Source organism: Babylonia areolata, chromosome 18 (genome assembly GCF_041734735.1).
Source record: "Babylonia areolata isolate BAREFJ2019XMU chromosome 18, ASM4173473v1, whole genome shotgun sequence".
NCBI classification, from domain to species: domain Eukaryota; kingdom Metazoa; phylum Mollusca; class Gastropoda; order Neogastropoda; family Buccinidae; genus Babylonia; species Babylonia areolata.
In genome coordinates, this window is record NC_134893.1 from 55,847,932 (window position 1) to 55,865,963 (window position 18,032).

General features: G+C 45.7%; 1 protein-coding gene across 4 annotated transcripts in view; it reads left to right on the top strand.

The window, feature by feature from the left end:
- The window catches only part of LOC143292929 (mitogen-activated protein kinase kinase kinase 13-like), a 112,242-nt gene that overhangs the window by 85,283 nt on the left and 8,927 nt on the right, over positions 1 to 18,032 (top strand). For all 4 annotated transcript variants that reach the window (XM_076603625.1, XM_076603628.1, XM_076603626.1 and 1 more), the window contains 7 exons: positions 8,160 to 8,404; positions 9,928 to 10,111; positions 10,659 to 10,850; positions 12,201 to 12,359; positions 13,916 to 14,074; positions 14,881 to 14,989; positions 16,459 to 16,568. In XM_076603625.1, the coding sequence (XP_076459740.1) occupies positions 8,160 to 8,404; positions 9,928 to 10,111; positions 10,659 to 10,850; positions 12,201 to 12,359; positions 13,916 to 14,074; positions 14,881 to 14,989; positions 16,459 to 16,568 (1,158 nt within the window). The remainder of the gene's footprint in view (positions 1 to 8,159; positions 8,405 to 9,927; positions 10,112 to 10,658; positions 10,851 to 12,200; positions 12,360 to 13,915; positions 14,075 to 14,880; positions 14,990 to 16,458; positions 16,569 to 18,032) is intronic.

The following is an 18,032-nucleotide window of genomic DNA, read 5'->3' on the forward strand; positions in this document are numbered from 1 at the left end:
GACCGTGCACGCGAGGGCTATTAGAAAAAAGAAACGTATTTGGAGAGAGAGAGGGGGGGGGGGGGCGGGGTGGATGAGGAACGTGGAGGGGGAAGGGGGGGGCGTGGGGGGGGGGGGGGGGGCGGGCAGATTGATGAGGTATCGATCTAGACTGGCTGTGAATGGCTAGGGAGGGGAGGGTGGAGTGGAGTGGCGCTGCGCTGTGGCGGTCATTAATCGTGTGCCTGGTGCGGTTTGTCCGGGTTGTCCAGGTGAACTGTTACCGCTGTCCTCTTCATCAGTGCAGCCATCGCTCATCCTTCCGTCTGTCTGTGCTCCCTGAAAACTCTTGTCTGTCTGTCTGTCCGTCTGTCTGTCTGTCTTCGTTTTTTTCTATTTTAAGGCATGGAGGACCAGGTACTTTCCACATCTGAACTCTCTCTCTCTCGCTCTGTCTGTGTCTCTCTATATCTATGTCTCTCTCTCTCTCTTTCTCTCTCCCTCTCTCTCCTTCTCTCTGTCTCTCTCATTCAAGATGATACAGAATTCAATCATATGTAGGTATGTACCATTTCCCGTTAACAACGAACATCAACTCACACACGCATGCACGGCTTCCCTCACCGTGTTGCTTTCAGGCTGATTGCCTGTCTTTGTGTTGCTTTGAGAGAGAGAGAGAGGAGAGAGAGAGAGAGCGTGCCTTGTCCTGTTTCAGAGGAGGGGGGTCAGGGATGCGAGACAAGAATGCAAACAAGAATTGGAAGCAAGTCTCTGAGGGCGTTGCTTCGGAATTAGGTGATGATGGTGGCGGTGGTGATGCAATGACTTACTGTGACTTTCAGAACCGATTATTGAGACAATCTACAGTTTTGGTTGAGTTTGGAGTCTAGTTAGTTATCCACGTTTACCCAGAAAGCAGAATTCTTTCAGCAACACCTTCTTTTTATTCTCTTGGTAGTCCCTATTAGTTCGAATATGGCGTAGGCCTTTTCCGTGTTCTCAGCGATGAGAGCGCAAGTGGCTCCGCAGTCCAAAACTGTAAGCACACAGGCACCCGTCGGTGTTACATCGACGACAACGGTAGTATGTTGTCTATGTTGGGGAGGGGCGGACGCTGCAATATGTGTCGTCTGTTTCTTGCAAGCATGTGGACTTAATCCATTGTCGGCACATCATGTCTGGGTTTGTTTGTTTTTAAAAGAGGCCGGGGAATCAGAGGAGGGGGTATGGGAATAGATGTCTGACCAACGCATAGACCGAACTCGTTGGTCAGGGCCTTGTGAGCCAAGTAGGTGCATTGCAGTAAGGGAAAAGATAAAGAAAAAAAAACTTAAGCGAGAGAGACAGATTCTCAGACAAGTGGAGCTGTAGAGAGGCGAGACCGTGGTGGTAACAAGCCGTGGATTCTTGGCAAGTGGAGGGTTTGGGGTTGGTGGGGATGGGTGGGAGGCGATCACTATCGATCTTTCTACCGCTGTTGATAAACGCCAGGCGCCCCCGAGCTGCGGCTAAGCTTGTGGTCCGGCAGCAGAGAGGGGAGGTGGGGGAGGTGTGTGTGTGTGGTGGGGGAGGGGGTATAGACTCGGCATCAGGTTTCTCCTTGCCCCCCTCACAGATCTATGGCTGTGGCCCACGCTGTCAGACTCCCGGCGCCTGCCGCACGGTGTCCCCTTTCCGTCGTGTCCACCCCCTCACTATATGTCGCCCTCCCCCGGACACCCAGCCTTTTCCGTGAATCTTCTGGGCTGGGCTGGCTGCTTGCGTGAGTTCAGCAGCGCGAAGTTTGCTCAGCGGTAAGATAATGTTCCTCAGTCTACGCTGATTGCATAGACACCATTTTTTATGAAAACATTTTTAAGTTAACATATCGCTGCTAAGATCGCTCATGAAACCCAGCACAGTTGTGTGCGTGAGACAGAACTCCGTCGTTCACTTGTTTCCAAGTGAGAGAGAGAGAGAGAGTGTGTGTGTGTGTGTGTTTGCGTGTGTGTGTGTGTGTGTGTGTGTGTGACCGTTTTCAACCCCCTTCCATTCTGGGTAGCCCTTGCATCGTTGTCGGGGTTGAGTGCTTGCTGAGTGCGTTTCTTGCGTTCATAACTCACCGATCGCTGACATGGTTTTCGGGGTCTGAAACATGCCTGTTTGATCGATCTTTTGCCTACAAAGACACAGGAGAATGGCTGTAGGAGGCCTTAGGTCCTCTGGCAGCTGCACCAGCCTTCACCCTCCATGCGTTACCACACCCGGGTCTCCTGGTATCAATAATTATAGTCTGTCGTCTGGGTTGGGTTTTTTTTTCTTGGGGGATTGGGGTGTGTGTGTGTGTGGGGGGGGGGGGGGGTCGGCTGGAAGTGGTGACTGGGGACAAGTAATTTATGGATGATATACCCACACTCAGAAGCGTGTTTGCGAGAGAAACTTGCTTCAGCGGTGCCTGATGGTAACTTTGTGTGTGTGTGTGTGTGTGATTTTTGATAGTTAGTAAACGGGGAAAGGAAATGTAGATGGTTATGGTTTGACAGTGCCCATCATTTGCACGTTTAAAAAGAAAATATATTTTCCCCCGTTTCGTTAAAAGATTCAGCTGGTGCCTACTCTCTATCTCTCTTTCTCTCTCTGTGTCGGTGAGTGGGAGGGGTTGTGTGTGTGTGCATGTATGTCTGTCTGTGTGTGCATGCACTTTCTTGATTATTGACCTAGCAGTTGCTTGGAAAATATTTGGAACAATATATACAAATTTATTGTCTTTGCCTCAATTCAGTTTTATGTCTGTCCCTCTCCTTTGACCTCTCTCCCCCTCTATCTGTCAGTGAGCGGGAGGGGTTGTGTGTATGCGCGCATGTATGTCTGTCGTCTGTGTGTGCACGCACTTTCTGGCTTATTGACCTATCGGCGTATCAGACTGCAGACGAAGAAACAAACTAGGGACGGTGGAGGTGGGTTGTGAGAGAAGCGAGGTACACGGTAGAGGGAAAGGCGAAACAGTATCAGTATCAGTAGCTCAAGGAGGCATCACTGCGTTCGGGCAAATCCATATACGCTATACCACATTTGCCAAGCAGATGCCTGACCAGCAGCGTAACCCAGTGAGTGTTGTTAGGCCTGAAAAAAAGGGGAGGAAAAAAGGGAAAAAAAGAAGATAATAATGATAGTAATAATAATAATGAATTGATAAATAAAAATGAAATAGAAAGACAATAATGATAGTAAATAAACAAAGGTGAAGCAAACTAAGGAGAGGGTCAGTAAACTGAAATGATGAGCAGGAAGGTGAAAGGAATGATGAAGTGAACTGGAAGGACAGGGATACTAAACAGTATAGGAGAAACAGAGGGTGTAGAGATTGAGACCCAAACTGGGAGGAGTGGGGTAGCTGGGGGCAATGGAGTGGAGAAGGAGAAGTGCAGAAGCGGAGGATCTGAGATTAGGAAAATGCAGAGGTGGGATGGCATGTCATAGAAAATTAAAGTTGGATGGGAGAAAAGTAGTTAAGAGTGTGAGTAGTGGAACGAATGAAGGGACGTGGAAGGTGGGACAGGGTGGGGGTGGGAGGGAGGACAGGGTGGGGGTGGGAGGTGGGACAGGGTGGGAGGTGGGGCATGGTGAGGATGGAAGGAGCGACATGGTGGGGGTGGAAGGAGGGACAGGGTGGGGGTGGAAAGTGGGATGGGGTGGTGTGTAAAGAGAGACAGGGTTGGAGATGGATGGGATGGGGGGACAGGGTGGGGGTGGAAGGAGGGACAGGGTGGGGGTGGAAGGTGGGATGGGGTGGGGGTGGAAGGAGGGACAGGGTGGGGGTGGAAGGTGGGACAGGTTGGAGGTGGGAGGAAGGACAGGGTAGGGGTGGAAGGTGGGACAGGGTGGGGGTGGGAGGTGGGGCATGGTGAGGATGGAAGGAGCGACATGGTGGGGGTGGAAGGAGGGACAGGGTGGGGGTGGAAAGTGGGATGGGGTGGTGTGTAAAGAGAGACAGGGTTGGAGATGGATGGGATGGGGGGACAGGGTGGGGGTGGAAGGAGGGACAGGGTGGGGGTGGAAGGTGGGATGGGGTGGGGGTGGAAGGAGGGACAGGGTGGGGGTGGAAGGTGGGACAGGTTGGAGGTGGGAGGAAGGACAGGGTAGGGGTGGAAGGAGGGACAGGGTGGGGGTGGAAAGTGGGATGGGGTGGTGTGTAAAGAGAGACAGGGTTGGAGATGGATGGGATGGGGGGACAGGGTGGGGGTGGAAGGTGTAACAGGGTGGTGTGTAAAGAGAGACAGGGTGATGTGTAAAGAGGGACAGGGTAGTGAGTAAAAAGAGACAAGACGGGGTGGAAGGTGGGACAGGGTGGGGGTGGAAGGTGAAACAGGGTGGTGTGTAAAGAGAGACAGGGTGATGTGTAAAGAGGGACAGGGTGGTGAGTAAAGAGAGACAAGACAGGGTGGGGGTGAAAGGTGGGACAGGGTGGGGGTGGAAGGTGAGACAGGATGGGGGTGGAAGGTGGGACAGGGTGGTGTGTAAAGAGAGACAAGACAGGGTGGGGGTGGAAGGTGGGACAGGGTGGGGGTGGAAGGTTGGACAGGGTGGTGTGTAAAGAGAGACAGGGTGGGGGTGGAAGGAGGGACAGGATGGTGTGTAAAGAGAGACAGGGTGGGGGTGGAAGGTGGGACAGGGTGAGGGTGGAAGGTGGTAGAGGGTGGAGGTGGAAGGAGGAACAGGACGGTGTGTAAAGAGGGACAGGGTGGGGGTGGAAGGTGGGACAGGGTGGTGTGTAAAGAGAGACAGGGTGGGGGTGGAAGGAGGAACAGGACGGTGTGTAAAGAGAGACAGGGTGGGGGTGGAAGGTGGGACAGGATGGTGTGTAAAGAGAGACAGGGTGGGGGTGGAAGGAGGGACAGGGTGGGGGTGGAAGGTGGGACATGGTGAGGGTGGAAGGTGGGACAGGGTGGTGTGTAAAGAGAGACAGGGTGGGGGTGGAAGGTGGGACAGAGTGGTGTGTAAAGAGAGACAGGGTGGGGGTGGAAGGAGGGACAGGGTGGGGGTGGAAGGTGGGACAGGATGGTGTGTAAAGAGAGACAGGGTGGGGGTGGAAGGAGGGACAGGGTGGGGGTGGAAGGTGGGAGAGGGTGGGGGTGGAAGGAGGAACAGGACGATGTGTAAAGAGAGACAGGGTGGGGGTGGAAGGTGGGACATGGTGAGGGTGGAAGGTGGGACAGGGTGGGGGTGGAAGGAGGGACAAGGTGGTGTGTAAAGAGAGACAGGGTGGGGGTGGAAGGAGGGACAGGGTGGTGTGTAAAGAGAGACAGGGTGGAGGTGGAAGGTGGGACAGGCTGAGGGTGGAAGGTGGGAGAGGGTGGGGGTGGAAGGAGGAACAGGACGATGTGTAAAGAGAGACAGGGTGGGGGTGGAAGGAGGGACAGGATGGTGTGTAAAGAGAGACAGGGTGGGGGTGGAAGGAGGGACAGGATGGTGTGTAAAGAGAGACAGGGTGGAAGGTGAGACAGGGTGGTGTGTAAAGAGAGACAGGGTGGGGGTGGAAGGTGGGACAGGGTGGGGCTGGAAGGAGGGACAGGGTGGTGTGTAAAGAGAGACAGGGTGGGGGTGGAAGGAGGGACAGGATGGTGTGTAAAGAGAGACAGGGTGGAAGGTGGGACAGGGTGGGGGTGGAAGGAGGGACAGGATGGTGTGTAAAGAGAGACAGGGTGGAAGGTGGGACAGGGTGGGGGTGGAAGGAGGGACTGGATGGTGTGTAAAGAGAGACAGGGTGGGGGTGGAAGGAGGGACAGGATGGTGTGTAAAGAGAGACAGGGTGGGGGTGGAAGGAGGGACAGGATGGTGTGTAAAGAGAGACAGGGTGGGGGTGGAAGGTGGGACAGGGTGGGGGTGGAAGGAGGGACAGGATGGGGGTGGAAGGAGGGACAGGGTGGTGTGTAAAGAGAGACAGGGTGGAAGGAGGGACAGGGTGGTGAGTAAAGAGAGACAGGGTGGTGTGTAAAGAGAGACAGGGTGGGGGTGGAAGATGGGACAGGGTGGGGGTGGAAGGAGGGACAGGGTGGGGGTGGAAGGAGGGACAGGATGGTGTGTAAAGAGAGACAGGGTGGGGATGGAAGGTGGGACAGGGTGGGGGTGGAAGGAGGGACAGGGTGGGGGTGGAAGGAGGGACAGGATGGTGTGTAAAGAGAGACAGGGTGGGGGTGGAAGGAGGGACAGGATGGTGTGTAAAGAGAGACAGGGTGGGGGTGGAAGGAGGGACAGGATGGTGTGTAAAGAGAGACAGGGTGGGGGTGGAAGGAGGGACAGGGTGGGGGTGGAAGGAGGGACAGGGTGGTGTGTAAAGAGAGACAGGGTGGGGGTGGAAGGAGGGACAGGGTGGTGTGTAAAGAGAGACAGGGTGGGGGTGGAAGGAGGGACAGGATGCTGATGGGGGATCAGTGACCTAGAAGTGATAATTGTGACCTGTGGAAGCAGTGGAATGTATGCTTCAAAAAGACTAGATTGTTTGTTTTTTCATCTCATTTGTGAGAGGAAATGAAGCTTCATTTGGTTTGAGAGAAAAAACTTGTCAGTTCGTTCTGTGGTGTGACAGCAGTATAATTGAAAATCACTCTATTTCTTACCCCTTTTTCTGCCCCTTTGATTTTTCCTTGTTTCATGTTTCCCCATGTGTCTCACACACACACACACACACACACACACACACACACACACACACACAGTTTCACAAACACATTCATGCACAATGCATCTTTGCTTGCATTTGCACACATAGAGAGACACATGCTTACTCAAACACACAGGCATTCAGTTTTAATTTGGAATCGGTTAAATACCAGTCAGATCCAAATTTAGCCAAGTGATAACCTGGTTTCTCAGTATTGATGGCCACTTTAAAAAAATCAAACAGAATGTGAACAGACAAATCAAATAAAACAGGAACAAGAACAAACCTGAAAAATGGCTTTTTGATATTCTTTCAGGAAACTTTGTCACATTCACTCTTCTTGAAAGAAAAATTCCAGTCTTCGCCTGTTTTGTCCACTATACCACTACATCAGTTGGTATTCATTTGTGAACATAACTTAAAGTGAACATCATTGTGACAGATTGTAATGTGATACACAAATATCTCTCATGTGTTTTTAGTAGTGTATTTTGATTACTGTGATGGTTTCATCTCATGAGACGTCAACACAGCACATTGCCTCTGATTTTTAGCCAGGTAGAAATATGATGCTGAGGAAAATGTCACGATAACATGACATTTTAATTATTAATATCTGTCCATGAATTGATCTCGGCTTTCTTGCCCACACATTTTCCCAAAGTCAAGGCTGTGAGTGGGTGGTGATGATAAGTTTTCAAAAATACACAATTTTCTTATTCGTCATGTTCTTTGGCTTCTTTAAAAAAAAAATATATTTTTTTATGGGGGTGTTTTGGCGTCGGAAAGTATTGATTCCATCAATATCATCACAATCCATTTCAGCATCTGTTTGCACTCCAGCTTTTCTGTATCTGTCCTGGTGTCAGCATCTCAGGTTTCCTTTTTGAAAAACTTCTTTTTTTAAACATTAACATCGTAGTAACAAAACCTTTTTTTAAAGAAGAAAAAAGTCAGCAAATGAAAGGGGGGAAAGGAAAGCAAAGAAACATACCCAAGAAGAAATGAAAAAAAGTTGAAGGTCCTTGGAATCTTTGTAGAAGTGTCAACATGTGAAAACACACACACACACACACACACACACACACACACCACAACACAACACAACACAACACAACACAACACAACACAACACAACACAACACAACACACACACACACACACACACACACACACACACACACACACACACACACACATTTATTCATTTACACTCACAGATGCACACATATTCATGCACCCAAATTTATTCACTTACATACACAGATGCACACAAATTTATTCACGTATATACACAGATGCATATCCAGGCACACAAATGCACAAGCATGAAAGCATACATGCTTGTAGAAACGCAGATATGCCTGCACAAACACTCGCACACGCACACACACAACACAACACAACACAACAAAAAATAACACACACACACACACATACACATACACACTCTAAGACAAATGCAAGCTTCACCACCATTTTCTTTTTATTTATTCTTCTTTTTTTTTCCACTAACACTTCATGTCCTTCCCCTTCCCAGCATGCTTCGCATGGAGCATGACCTTGACCAGGTCAGCGTCACCGACAAGTCGGACGCGTCGTCCAGCCCCTCGCCCACAACAGCCCGCTCGGCCCCAGTCACCCCCACCCACAAGCACGGACAGAGCGTGGACGTGGGCTACAGGGACGGCACACAGAGAGGCTTCTTTGAGGGGCTGCTGGGCTGTCTGCGCCCTGTCTGGACCATCATCGGCAAAGCCGCAGCTGCAGAGCTCAAACAGCAAGGCGAGTTGGGGGCGTGTGTGGTGTGTGTGTGTGTGTGTGTGTGTGTGTGTGCATGTTTGCAGGAGTGCCTTCATGTGTGTGTGTGTGTGTGTGTGTGTGTATGCATGTGTGCAGGAGTGCTTTCATGTGTGTGTGTGTGTTTGTTTAGTAAAGTTTACCGTAAAGTTCAGTCTGTTGAGCTCACTGGTATATAAGCCGCACCCACTAATTTTTTTTTTTTAATTGAAGTTCATACACACATAAGCTGCACTGGCTTGTAAGCCGCACCTATTACCGGTACTGGAACACATACCGATACTACAGAAAAGAAAAGCAAGCAAAAATACTTCTAGTGCCACAAAAAAATAAACACAATGATTTTTTTTTTTTTTTTAAATTTGAACTTCATACACATACCGATACTATGGAAAAGCTATCAGTACTGTAGGTTATGAATTAATAGTAGTTTAGTTTAGTTTAACGTTTTTTCACTGTTTAGTGACATTAGGTGGGTACGAAAAAAAAAGGGGAAAAAAGTGCGCATGGGAGATGAGAAATGAGAAGAGGTGGTGGGATGACTATAATGAGTAGTGGAAAAACGAAGAGCTAGAAATGACAACTAACAGTGAATTATCACTTGAATTATAACAGTGAGTTAAACAGTGAGTTATAACAGTGAGTTAACAGTAAAAAGCAGGCTAATGATAACAAAAACTTGATCAGTCAAAGGTAGATACCAACTGGACTTTGAATCAAACATTCAGAATTTTTGTTAAGTAATGAATAGTTATTCAAAACATCTTCTAAAGACAAATATGTGCTTGATAGAAACTGGTCGGCTAGTTTTTGAAAGTGTGTGTGTGGGCACATGCAGGAGTGTCAGCATGAGTGCACCTTCGTGTGTGTGTGTGTGCTTGTGTGCGTGCAAGCATGAGTGCACCTCTGTGTGTGTGCATGTGTGTGTGTGGACCATCATTAGCAAGGCGACTGCTGCCAAGCTCAGAGAGCAAGATTAGGGGGATGGGATGATGATACCGTGGTTGTGTTTGTATGGGTGTGTATTGGGTGTGTGTGTGTTCTCTTTGTGTGTGCGTGTGTGTGTGTGTGTGTGTTGTATGTGGGTATGTGTTCAATTTATCATCTGTTCAACACATGTTATTAGACCAAAAAACAAACAAACCAACCCAAACCAAACTATTTACTAAACTGACAAAAGAAACAAGTTATACTAATGTGAAAGTATCATAACTGATACAATGTCCTTGGAGTTTATCTAGAGAAACTCGTTCAACAACAACAACAACAACAACAACACACACACACACACACACACACACACACACACACACACACACACACACACACACACACACACACTGAAACACACTCACACCCATATGAACAAACATCTAGATATACACATATACACATATGAACAAATGCCTGCACACACACACACGCGCGCGCACACACACACACACACACACACACACACACACACAGAGTGTGTATAAAATTTAGACAAACATTTTTCCCTGTTGCAGATGACTGGGAGATCCCGTTTGAGAGCATCACGGACCTGGAGTGGCTGGGCAGTGGAGCTCAGGGCGCCGTGTTTCTGGGCAAGCTGTGTGCCGAAGAGGTGGCCGTGAAGAAAGTGCGAGACATCAAGGAGACAGATATCCGCAACCTGCGCAAGCTGAATCATCCCAACATCATTTCCTTCAAGTGAGTGCTGAGAGAGGTTGGCCATAAGCCGTCATGACGCTTGCTCACAGTATTATATTTTTGGAATTTTTGTGTATGTTTTTGTTGTTATGTTTTTCTTGGAACAGAAAGTGACAAAAAACACAATAGAAAATGTGCATCCACAATGCAACATCAGTACCTGTTTTGGGGGTGTGTGCACATTATGATAAAGGAGTTGTGTATGTGTGTCAGGGATGTGTGCACATTATGATAAGGAGTTGTGTGTTGTGTATATGTGTCAGGGGTGTGTACACAAAGGAGTTGTGTATGTGTGTCAGGGGTGCATGCACATGATGAAGGAGTTGTGTGTTGTGTGTGTGTGTCAAGGGTGTGTGCACATTATGTTTAGGAGTTGTGTTTTGTGTATGTGTGTCAAGGGTGTGTGCACATTATGATGAAGGAGTTGTGTGTTGTGTGTGTGTGTCGGGGGTGTGTGCACATTATGATAAGGAGCTGTGTGTTGTGTATGTGTGTCAAGGGTGTGTGCACATTATGATGAAGGAGTTGTGTGTTGTCTGTGTGCCAGGGGGGTGTGCACGCAGGCGCCGTGTTACTGCATCATCATGGAGTACTGCCCCTACGGCCAGCTGTACGAAGTGCTGCGTGACGGCAAGGAGATACCCCCGGCCCTGGTGCTGGACTGGTCCAAGCAGATCGCCAGCGGCATGAACTACCTCCACTCCCACAAGATCATCCACCGTGACCTCAAGTCTCCCAAGTCAGTGTGGGCACTGGAGCACAATACTTCTTCTTTTTCTTCTTCTGCATACATGGGCTGCAGTTTTTAACACACACTCATCTCACCACACATAGGCTTTTAAGTGTATGAATGTTTTTTGCTGCACCGTGAGGGATGAGAAAAAGGCCATTCATGTAAAAGTACCACTTGTACACAATATGAATGAACGTGGGAGTTTCAGCCCACAATTGTGCATAAAGAAGAAGATGACATCTATATCTGTTTTACTGTCTTGGTATAATGAATAGGTATATATATATATATATATGTAGTTTTTGTATTGTCATTTGGGACTAATTTTTTTTTTTTCTCTTTTCTCTATTTGTGCTGCACTCTGTCTTTCTTTGTAGCATGTGTCTCTGTGTGTGTGATTTTCTTTCAGGCTGGTTTACATTTTTTTATTTTATATTGTGATAGTATTTATTTAAAAAAACAAACAAAAAACACCACCAAAAAACAGAATGTGATAAGTCACTCTTGATTTTGCATTGTTGTTACAATAGTGAGCTAACGTTTTGGATTTTGTGAATAGTTTGCCTTCAGTGGACAGGTGCTACCACCCAGTGTTATATATTGATATTTATTATCTGGCGTTCTGTGATCACAGTGTTACTTATTACCTGGCATCGAGTCGCATGCTATTATTTATTACCTAGTGTTCAGTCTCACAGTGTCACTTATTACCTGGCATTGAGTCGCACATTATTATTTATCACCTGGCATTTTGTAACACATTATTATTTATTACCTGGCGTTCTGTCACACAGTGTTACTTGTTACCTGGTATTATGCCATACATTGTTACTTATTATCTAGTGTTCTGTCACACAGTGTTACTCATTACCTGGTATTATGCCATACATTGTTACTTATTATCTAGTGTTCTGTCACACAGTGTTACTTGTTACCTGGTATTATGCCATACATTGTTACTTATTATCTAGTGTTCTGTCGCACAGTGTTACTTATTACCTGGCATTGTGTCACACAGTATTATTTATTACCTGGTGTTCTGTCACACAGTATTACTTATTACCTGGCGTTTTTGGTGCTCAACATTGTGCTGACATAATTATTTATTACCTGGCGTTGTGTCACACATTATTATTTGAATACTTGGCATTGTGTCACACATTATTTGACATTTTCAGTGCTCACAGAGTTACTTATTACCCAGCATTGTGTCATACAGTATTACTTATTACCTGGCATTGTGTCACAGATTATTATTTATTATTACCTGGCATTGTGTCGCACATTATTACTCATTACATGGCGTTCTGTCATGCAGTGTTATACTTATTCCCTGCTGTTTTCTGTGCTCCACAGTGTGCTGGTTGCCAAGAACGACGTGGTGAAGATCTCAGACTTCGGCACCAGTCGGGAGTGGAACGAGAAGAGCACCAAGATGTCCTTCGCTGGCACCGTGTCCTGGATGGCTCCGGAGGTCATCAGAAACGAACCCTGCAACGAGAAAGTGGACATCTGGTGAGCTTATGCAGTACTGATGGTCTGCTGCTTGAAGTTTGGTTGTTGTAGGATTGGTCTGTGTGTGAAGATCAGAATGGATGTAGGACTGTACGGAGCAGGTTTGGTTTTGTATCGTATTGTGTTGTGGTGTGGTGTGGTGTGTTTTGTTGTGTTGTATTACTGTTTGTCATAACGGGTTTCTCCATGTGAAATTTGAGCTGCTGTCCCCGAGAGAGCTCACCGCCGCAGTGCAACATTTTTTTTTTTCTTAACCTGCATATCATGTATATGTGTAGTCATAAGTTTGATGTTATTTTCTTTTCGCTTTTTTTTTTTTTTTTTTTTGTGTGTGTGTGTTGGTTGTTTTTCTGCTGCTTGGAAATGTGTTGTTTGTTTTACCATCCAAATGGATTTATCTGCAGAATTTTATGTGGGACAACCTTTTTGTTGCCATGGGTTCTTTTACATGCACTAAAGTGAGTGCTGCTCATGGGACCTCAGTTAATCATCTCATCCGACTGACAAGCACCCAGACTACCACTCAAGATGTACTAGAGGGGGGAGAGTAAAAATCCGGGCCAGGTTGCAAGAAGTGATCTTTGCAGTGCTAAGTTTGCTTAGAGTTAGTTCCTTAGTACATGGAATTTACCGTGGAGTTAGGAACATTCTTATCGATAAGCAAACTTAGCGCCACTATGTTCACTTATGCAACCCACCCCTGGTCCGTATATGGGACCTGTGGACACTGGCTTCCAAGTTGGACACTCAAATTAGACCACCACTTCTCATGCCATGCAATGTGTTGGCAGTCACAGTTAATGCGGAGGGTGGTTGAATGGTTAAGTTACTTATCTGCCAGTACAGTGTCTGTGAGGGTCTGGGTTCAAATCCAGGCCTGACCCTTTGACTGGAAAATCAGACTGAGCATCTAGTCAGTCAGATTGAGACGATGAACCAAAGTCCTGTGTGCAGCACCAACTTGCCACACTGAGAAGGAACCCATGGCAACGTAAGTGTTGTCCTCTGGCAGAATTCTTCAGAAGAAATCCACTCTGAGAGCTACACAGATACATAATGCATACACTCAAGGCCTGTCCAGCTGCTCATGCATCTGCCTGGCAGATATGGTGTAGTGTATGATATGGGTTTGTCTGAACGCAGTGATGCCTCCTTGAGAAACTGAAAGTGAGTTGTTTGGTGAGAACATGTGTTCTGCATGTGTTTCGTCTTCTGTTTGCTTACTTTTATTTTATTTCATTTTTGAATTTATTTACTTATCTATTCTGATTTGTTTATTCATTAATTTGATGACTTATTTGTTTATGCATCTCTTTTTTTCTTCTTTTTTTCCCCCTCAAGGCCTGACTGAGCGTGTAGGGTTACACTGCTGGTCAGGCATCTGCCTGGCAGATATGGTGTAGTGTATGATATCTGTTTGTCTGAACACAGGGACGCCTCCTTGAGAAACTGAACGGAACTGAACTGCGTGTGCAGGTGGTTTTGTCTGAACGCCGTGACGCCTTCCTGAGAAACTGAATGTGAGTTGATGAGAGCATTGTGCTGTGTGTGTGCAGGTCGTTTGGCGTGGTGCTATGGGAAATCCTGACCAAAGAGATCCCCTACAAGGATGTGGATTCCTCAGCCATCATCTGGGGCGTGGGCAGCAACAGTCTGCACCTGCCCGTCCCTGAGACATGCCCTGAGGGATTCAAACTGCTCATGCGCCAGTGCTGGTCAGTGTGTGTGTGTGTGTGTATTTGTGTGTGTGCTTACGTGCATGTGTGTTTATGTGTGTGTGTGTGTTCATGCATGTGTGTGTGTGTGTGTGTGTGTAGGTGTGTGTGCGTGCATTAAAAGAATGTAGCGCGTGCGCGTGTGTGTGCGTCTGTGCATGCATTAAAAGAATGCAGTGCAAACTGTCACAGGAAAAAGTATATTCTACATGCATATGCTTTACATGGATTAAATGCCATAATTCTATAGTAATTGATGTGTTAATGTGTTCTCAGTTTCATGAATCATTTGTTATCTGTCCAGCATATCACCTGCACTGTGTTGATGATGATGGTAGTGATGTTTGTGCTGATGATTGTTACTTATTTTCACATTAATTCTTGTTAATGTTGAAGATTTATATATTATCACATGTTTTCTAGGCAGTTGTGGAAATAATAACTGTTGATTATCATATGTATTCCACACAAAGGTGGTAATAATTACTGTTAATAATCACATGTATTCCAGGCAAAGAAGGAAATAATTCATGTTAATTATCACATGTATTCAAGGCAATGATGGTGATAATTACTATTTATTATCACATCTATTCCAGGCATTGGTGGTAATTATTACTGTTAATTATCACAAGCATTCCAGGCAATGATGATGATAATTACTATTTATTATCATATCTATTCAAGGAATGATGGTGATTATTGCTGTTTATTATCACATCTATTCCAGGAATGATGGTGTTGATTGCTGTTTATTATCACATGTTTGCCAGGAATGATGGTGTTTATTATCACATGTTTACCAGGAGCGGAAAACCGAGAAACCGGCCCTCTTTCCGTCAGATTTTGATGCACCTGGAAATTGCCTCCCCTGAACTCCTCAACTGCAGCCGAGAGAATTTTGCTGAATGTCAGGTAAATAGATGTGGCAAACAAGTGAAGTTTTTCTGTCTCATCTGTCTGTATCTATATGCATATCTGTAGTTTCACAGTATACACAGTTTCTCTGTCTTTCTCATCCTTGTTTGCTTATTTTTTCTTTCAAGCTGATTCATCTTGATTTCTCTCTCTCTCTCTCTCTGTCTCTGATTCTCTCTCTCTCTGTTTACCGATTGTATAAGTAAATAAACGAAAATGATGATATGACATAGTGTGAATAAAAAATGAATGAATTATACGTAAGAACATCATTAATATATATTGTCTTTCATAAACTTTTGTCAGTTGCATTGTTACCAGCTTGTCGGTGTGATCTCTCATCTTGCACACGCCAGTTCATAACACTTGAAATGAGGGGGCAGGTTTTATTCCCAACATGTGGGCACAATTACCATTCATCTCTACCAGCTATGGATCATGTACTCTCTGAACCAAAGTGTAATTAGGAGTACACTCTAATCTTAAATCAACTTCTGTGATAATGACATAAAAATGGATACAGGTAATTAACTCATTCAGCCCTGTGCTAGTACAATGCTCTGGCGTCAAACTTTGTTACAATAAAAAAAATCAGTTTCCATGTTTCTATATTTGCAAAACTGCGAGCGAAGGGAAATAACTGCTACAGTATATCACAGCTGTGTCCATACATGTGAATTTGGAGGGGAGGGAGAAAACGGTTGATTTCAGTATATCTCCAATACCTTTCCTTATCAGGATTGCAGGGAAGCCTGCTGAGGCTGTGAACTCCCTGGGTTTGAATGGGTTAAGTGATTACAGACACACTTACAGTTGTTACCACATCACTTACACAATACTGAATGTCCAAAAGACTAGCACCCAAACAACCACTCAAGGTGAAGTGGTGGGGGTAGTAAAAAATAATCCTGGTTTGTGCATGGGGCTCAGATCACTATTACTTGGCCACCACTCCACTGGTATAACATGTATAACCCATGTTATGTCCACAACCCAAGCCCTGAGCAATTTTACCCTAAACACATGAGGTCAGTGCTCATCTTATATCACAGATTGACATAAGCTTACAGTCAGGCTAACAGCAAAGTGATAGCTGTATGATCAATGTCTTCTCCATCGTGATGGGAAGTCATTCACAGCTTAGTCTATTGTGAAGGACTATGACAAAACTTGGAGGCTAGATTACACAAGACTCTTAGTGCTGCAGCCTTGAGGGGCTAGTTGACCTTTGGGAACAGTCCCATTGCCGACTGTCCTAAAATCGCCTTGGCCAAGAGAGTGGGGATGTAATGTGGGCAAGACACTCTCCTCTGTAATCAAATTCTAGCCCCGATAATTGGGACAGCAGTTGCCTCCTCTGATGGTGATAGTTGGACACGACTGACTATCATACATATATGCACATCAGGTCAAAGTGTGGTTAAACTTCACTCTTAGCATTACCATCTTGTGAATGTGTGACACAGGAGCAGTGGCGTGAGGAGATCAAGGAGAACTTCCAGAAGATGAAGGCAGAAGGTTCTCACCTGCCGCAGCTGGAGGAGGAGCTAGTGAGGCGTCGGAAAGAGGAGCTCAGGTGAGAAAGAGAAGATTCCATGAGATACAATACAGTCATAACTCTCTCCATTTACAAGATACACAACTGCAAGTCAATGCTGCTTATGCTACTACTTCAGCTAGCACATAAGTAATATAAAAGGTACATTGGAACAAACCCAGACATTTCCTGAAAATGGAGCTCTGGGCTTGTCCTTATACCCATCAATTGACATGTGCACACAGCTGCTATGACAGAAGAAAAGTACAAACACATGGGTGGGAATATTTCTGTAATATCAAATGGATTTATGGACAGTACAACTTAAATCAAAAACAAAAACACTCATGCATTTACACCTTCACATGTACATGACATCCATTTATCAATACTAGAACTGCACAGCTGAATCTTACTGAGACAGATAACAAATGTAACCGAAAATGACATCAGACATTCTGTATAAAACATACACTGTTAACAGTGTAGTGCATGCATGTGTATATATATGTGTGTGTGTGCATGAGTACATGCATGCATATGTGCAAGCTTGCGCGCATTTGTGTGTCTGTGTGTGTGTGTGTGTGTTTGTCTCACTGAAGTGTTGTTATAAAACACTTTGAGAAGTTTTAACTCACTCAGTACGGCCAGTCCTCTCTTCTCCTCTACACAGACCCCTCGGATGTCCAGTGGGTGTCTGAATGACCCAGCCTTTAGCTTCCGTCATCAGAATTGTGGTTTTCTTTATCAACATTTACCTCTTCAGTATAAGAGCCTTCCGACTGCAATATTTTGATGATGGTACTTGGGGTGAAACGCTGTTAACATCGTCTCTTTCGCCGTTCGTATGGAGAGAGTTAAAGCACTATATGAAAGTGCTAGTAATAGTAGTAATATTGGTGTTTATGTGTGACATGCCATCACCATTTCATAATATGGCTTTTTTCTTTTTACTTTTTTTCCCTTTCATACCTAGGGTAGGCTGTCACCACCAGATCAGCGCTTTAGGTTTTGTGTGGTGACCATGCACCTGCTCCTTTTTTTCTTTTTTGACAGCAGATATAGGGCAGCATATATGGATTGGTCCACACCCTCTGACACCTTGAAACTGAAAGTTGTTTTTTTTTTAAAGTAGATTTGATGTGGCATATCTGTCTGCACACTTTAACACCAACTTAAAACTGAAACTGAAACTTTTTTTAAAAGTAGATTTGATGTGGCATATCTGTCTGCACAATTTAACACCGCCTTAAAACTGAAACTTTTTTTTTAACAGCAGATGTGGTGTAGCATACATGGATCTGTCTGCATACTTAGACACCGCCTTGGAACTGAAACTTTTTAAATGCAAATTTGATGTAGCATATATACACTGAAAAACTTGAAAACCCATCTATTCAAACAGGCCTTTGGGTGTGATGAAGCATAGCAAATTGTCTGCATTCTTCTTCCTTCTATCCAGCCCACTTTACCCTCTACTGAAGTCACCATATAGTGTGTGTG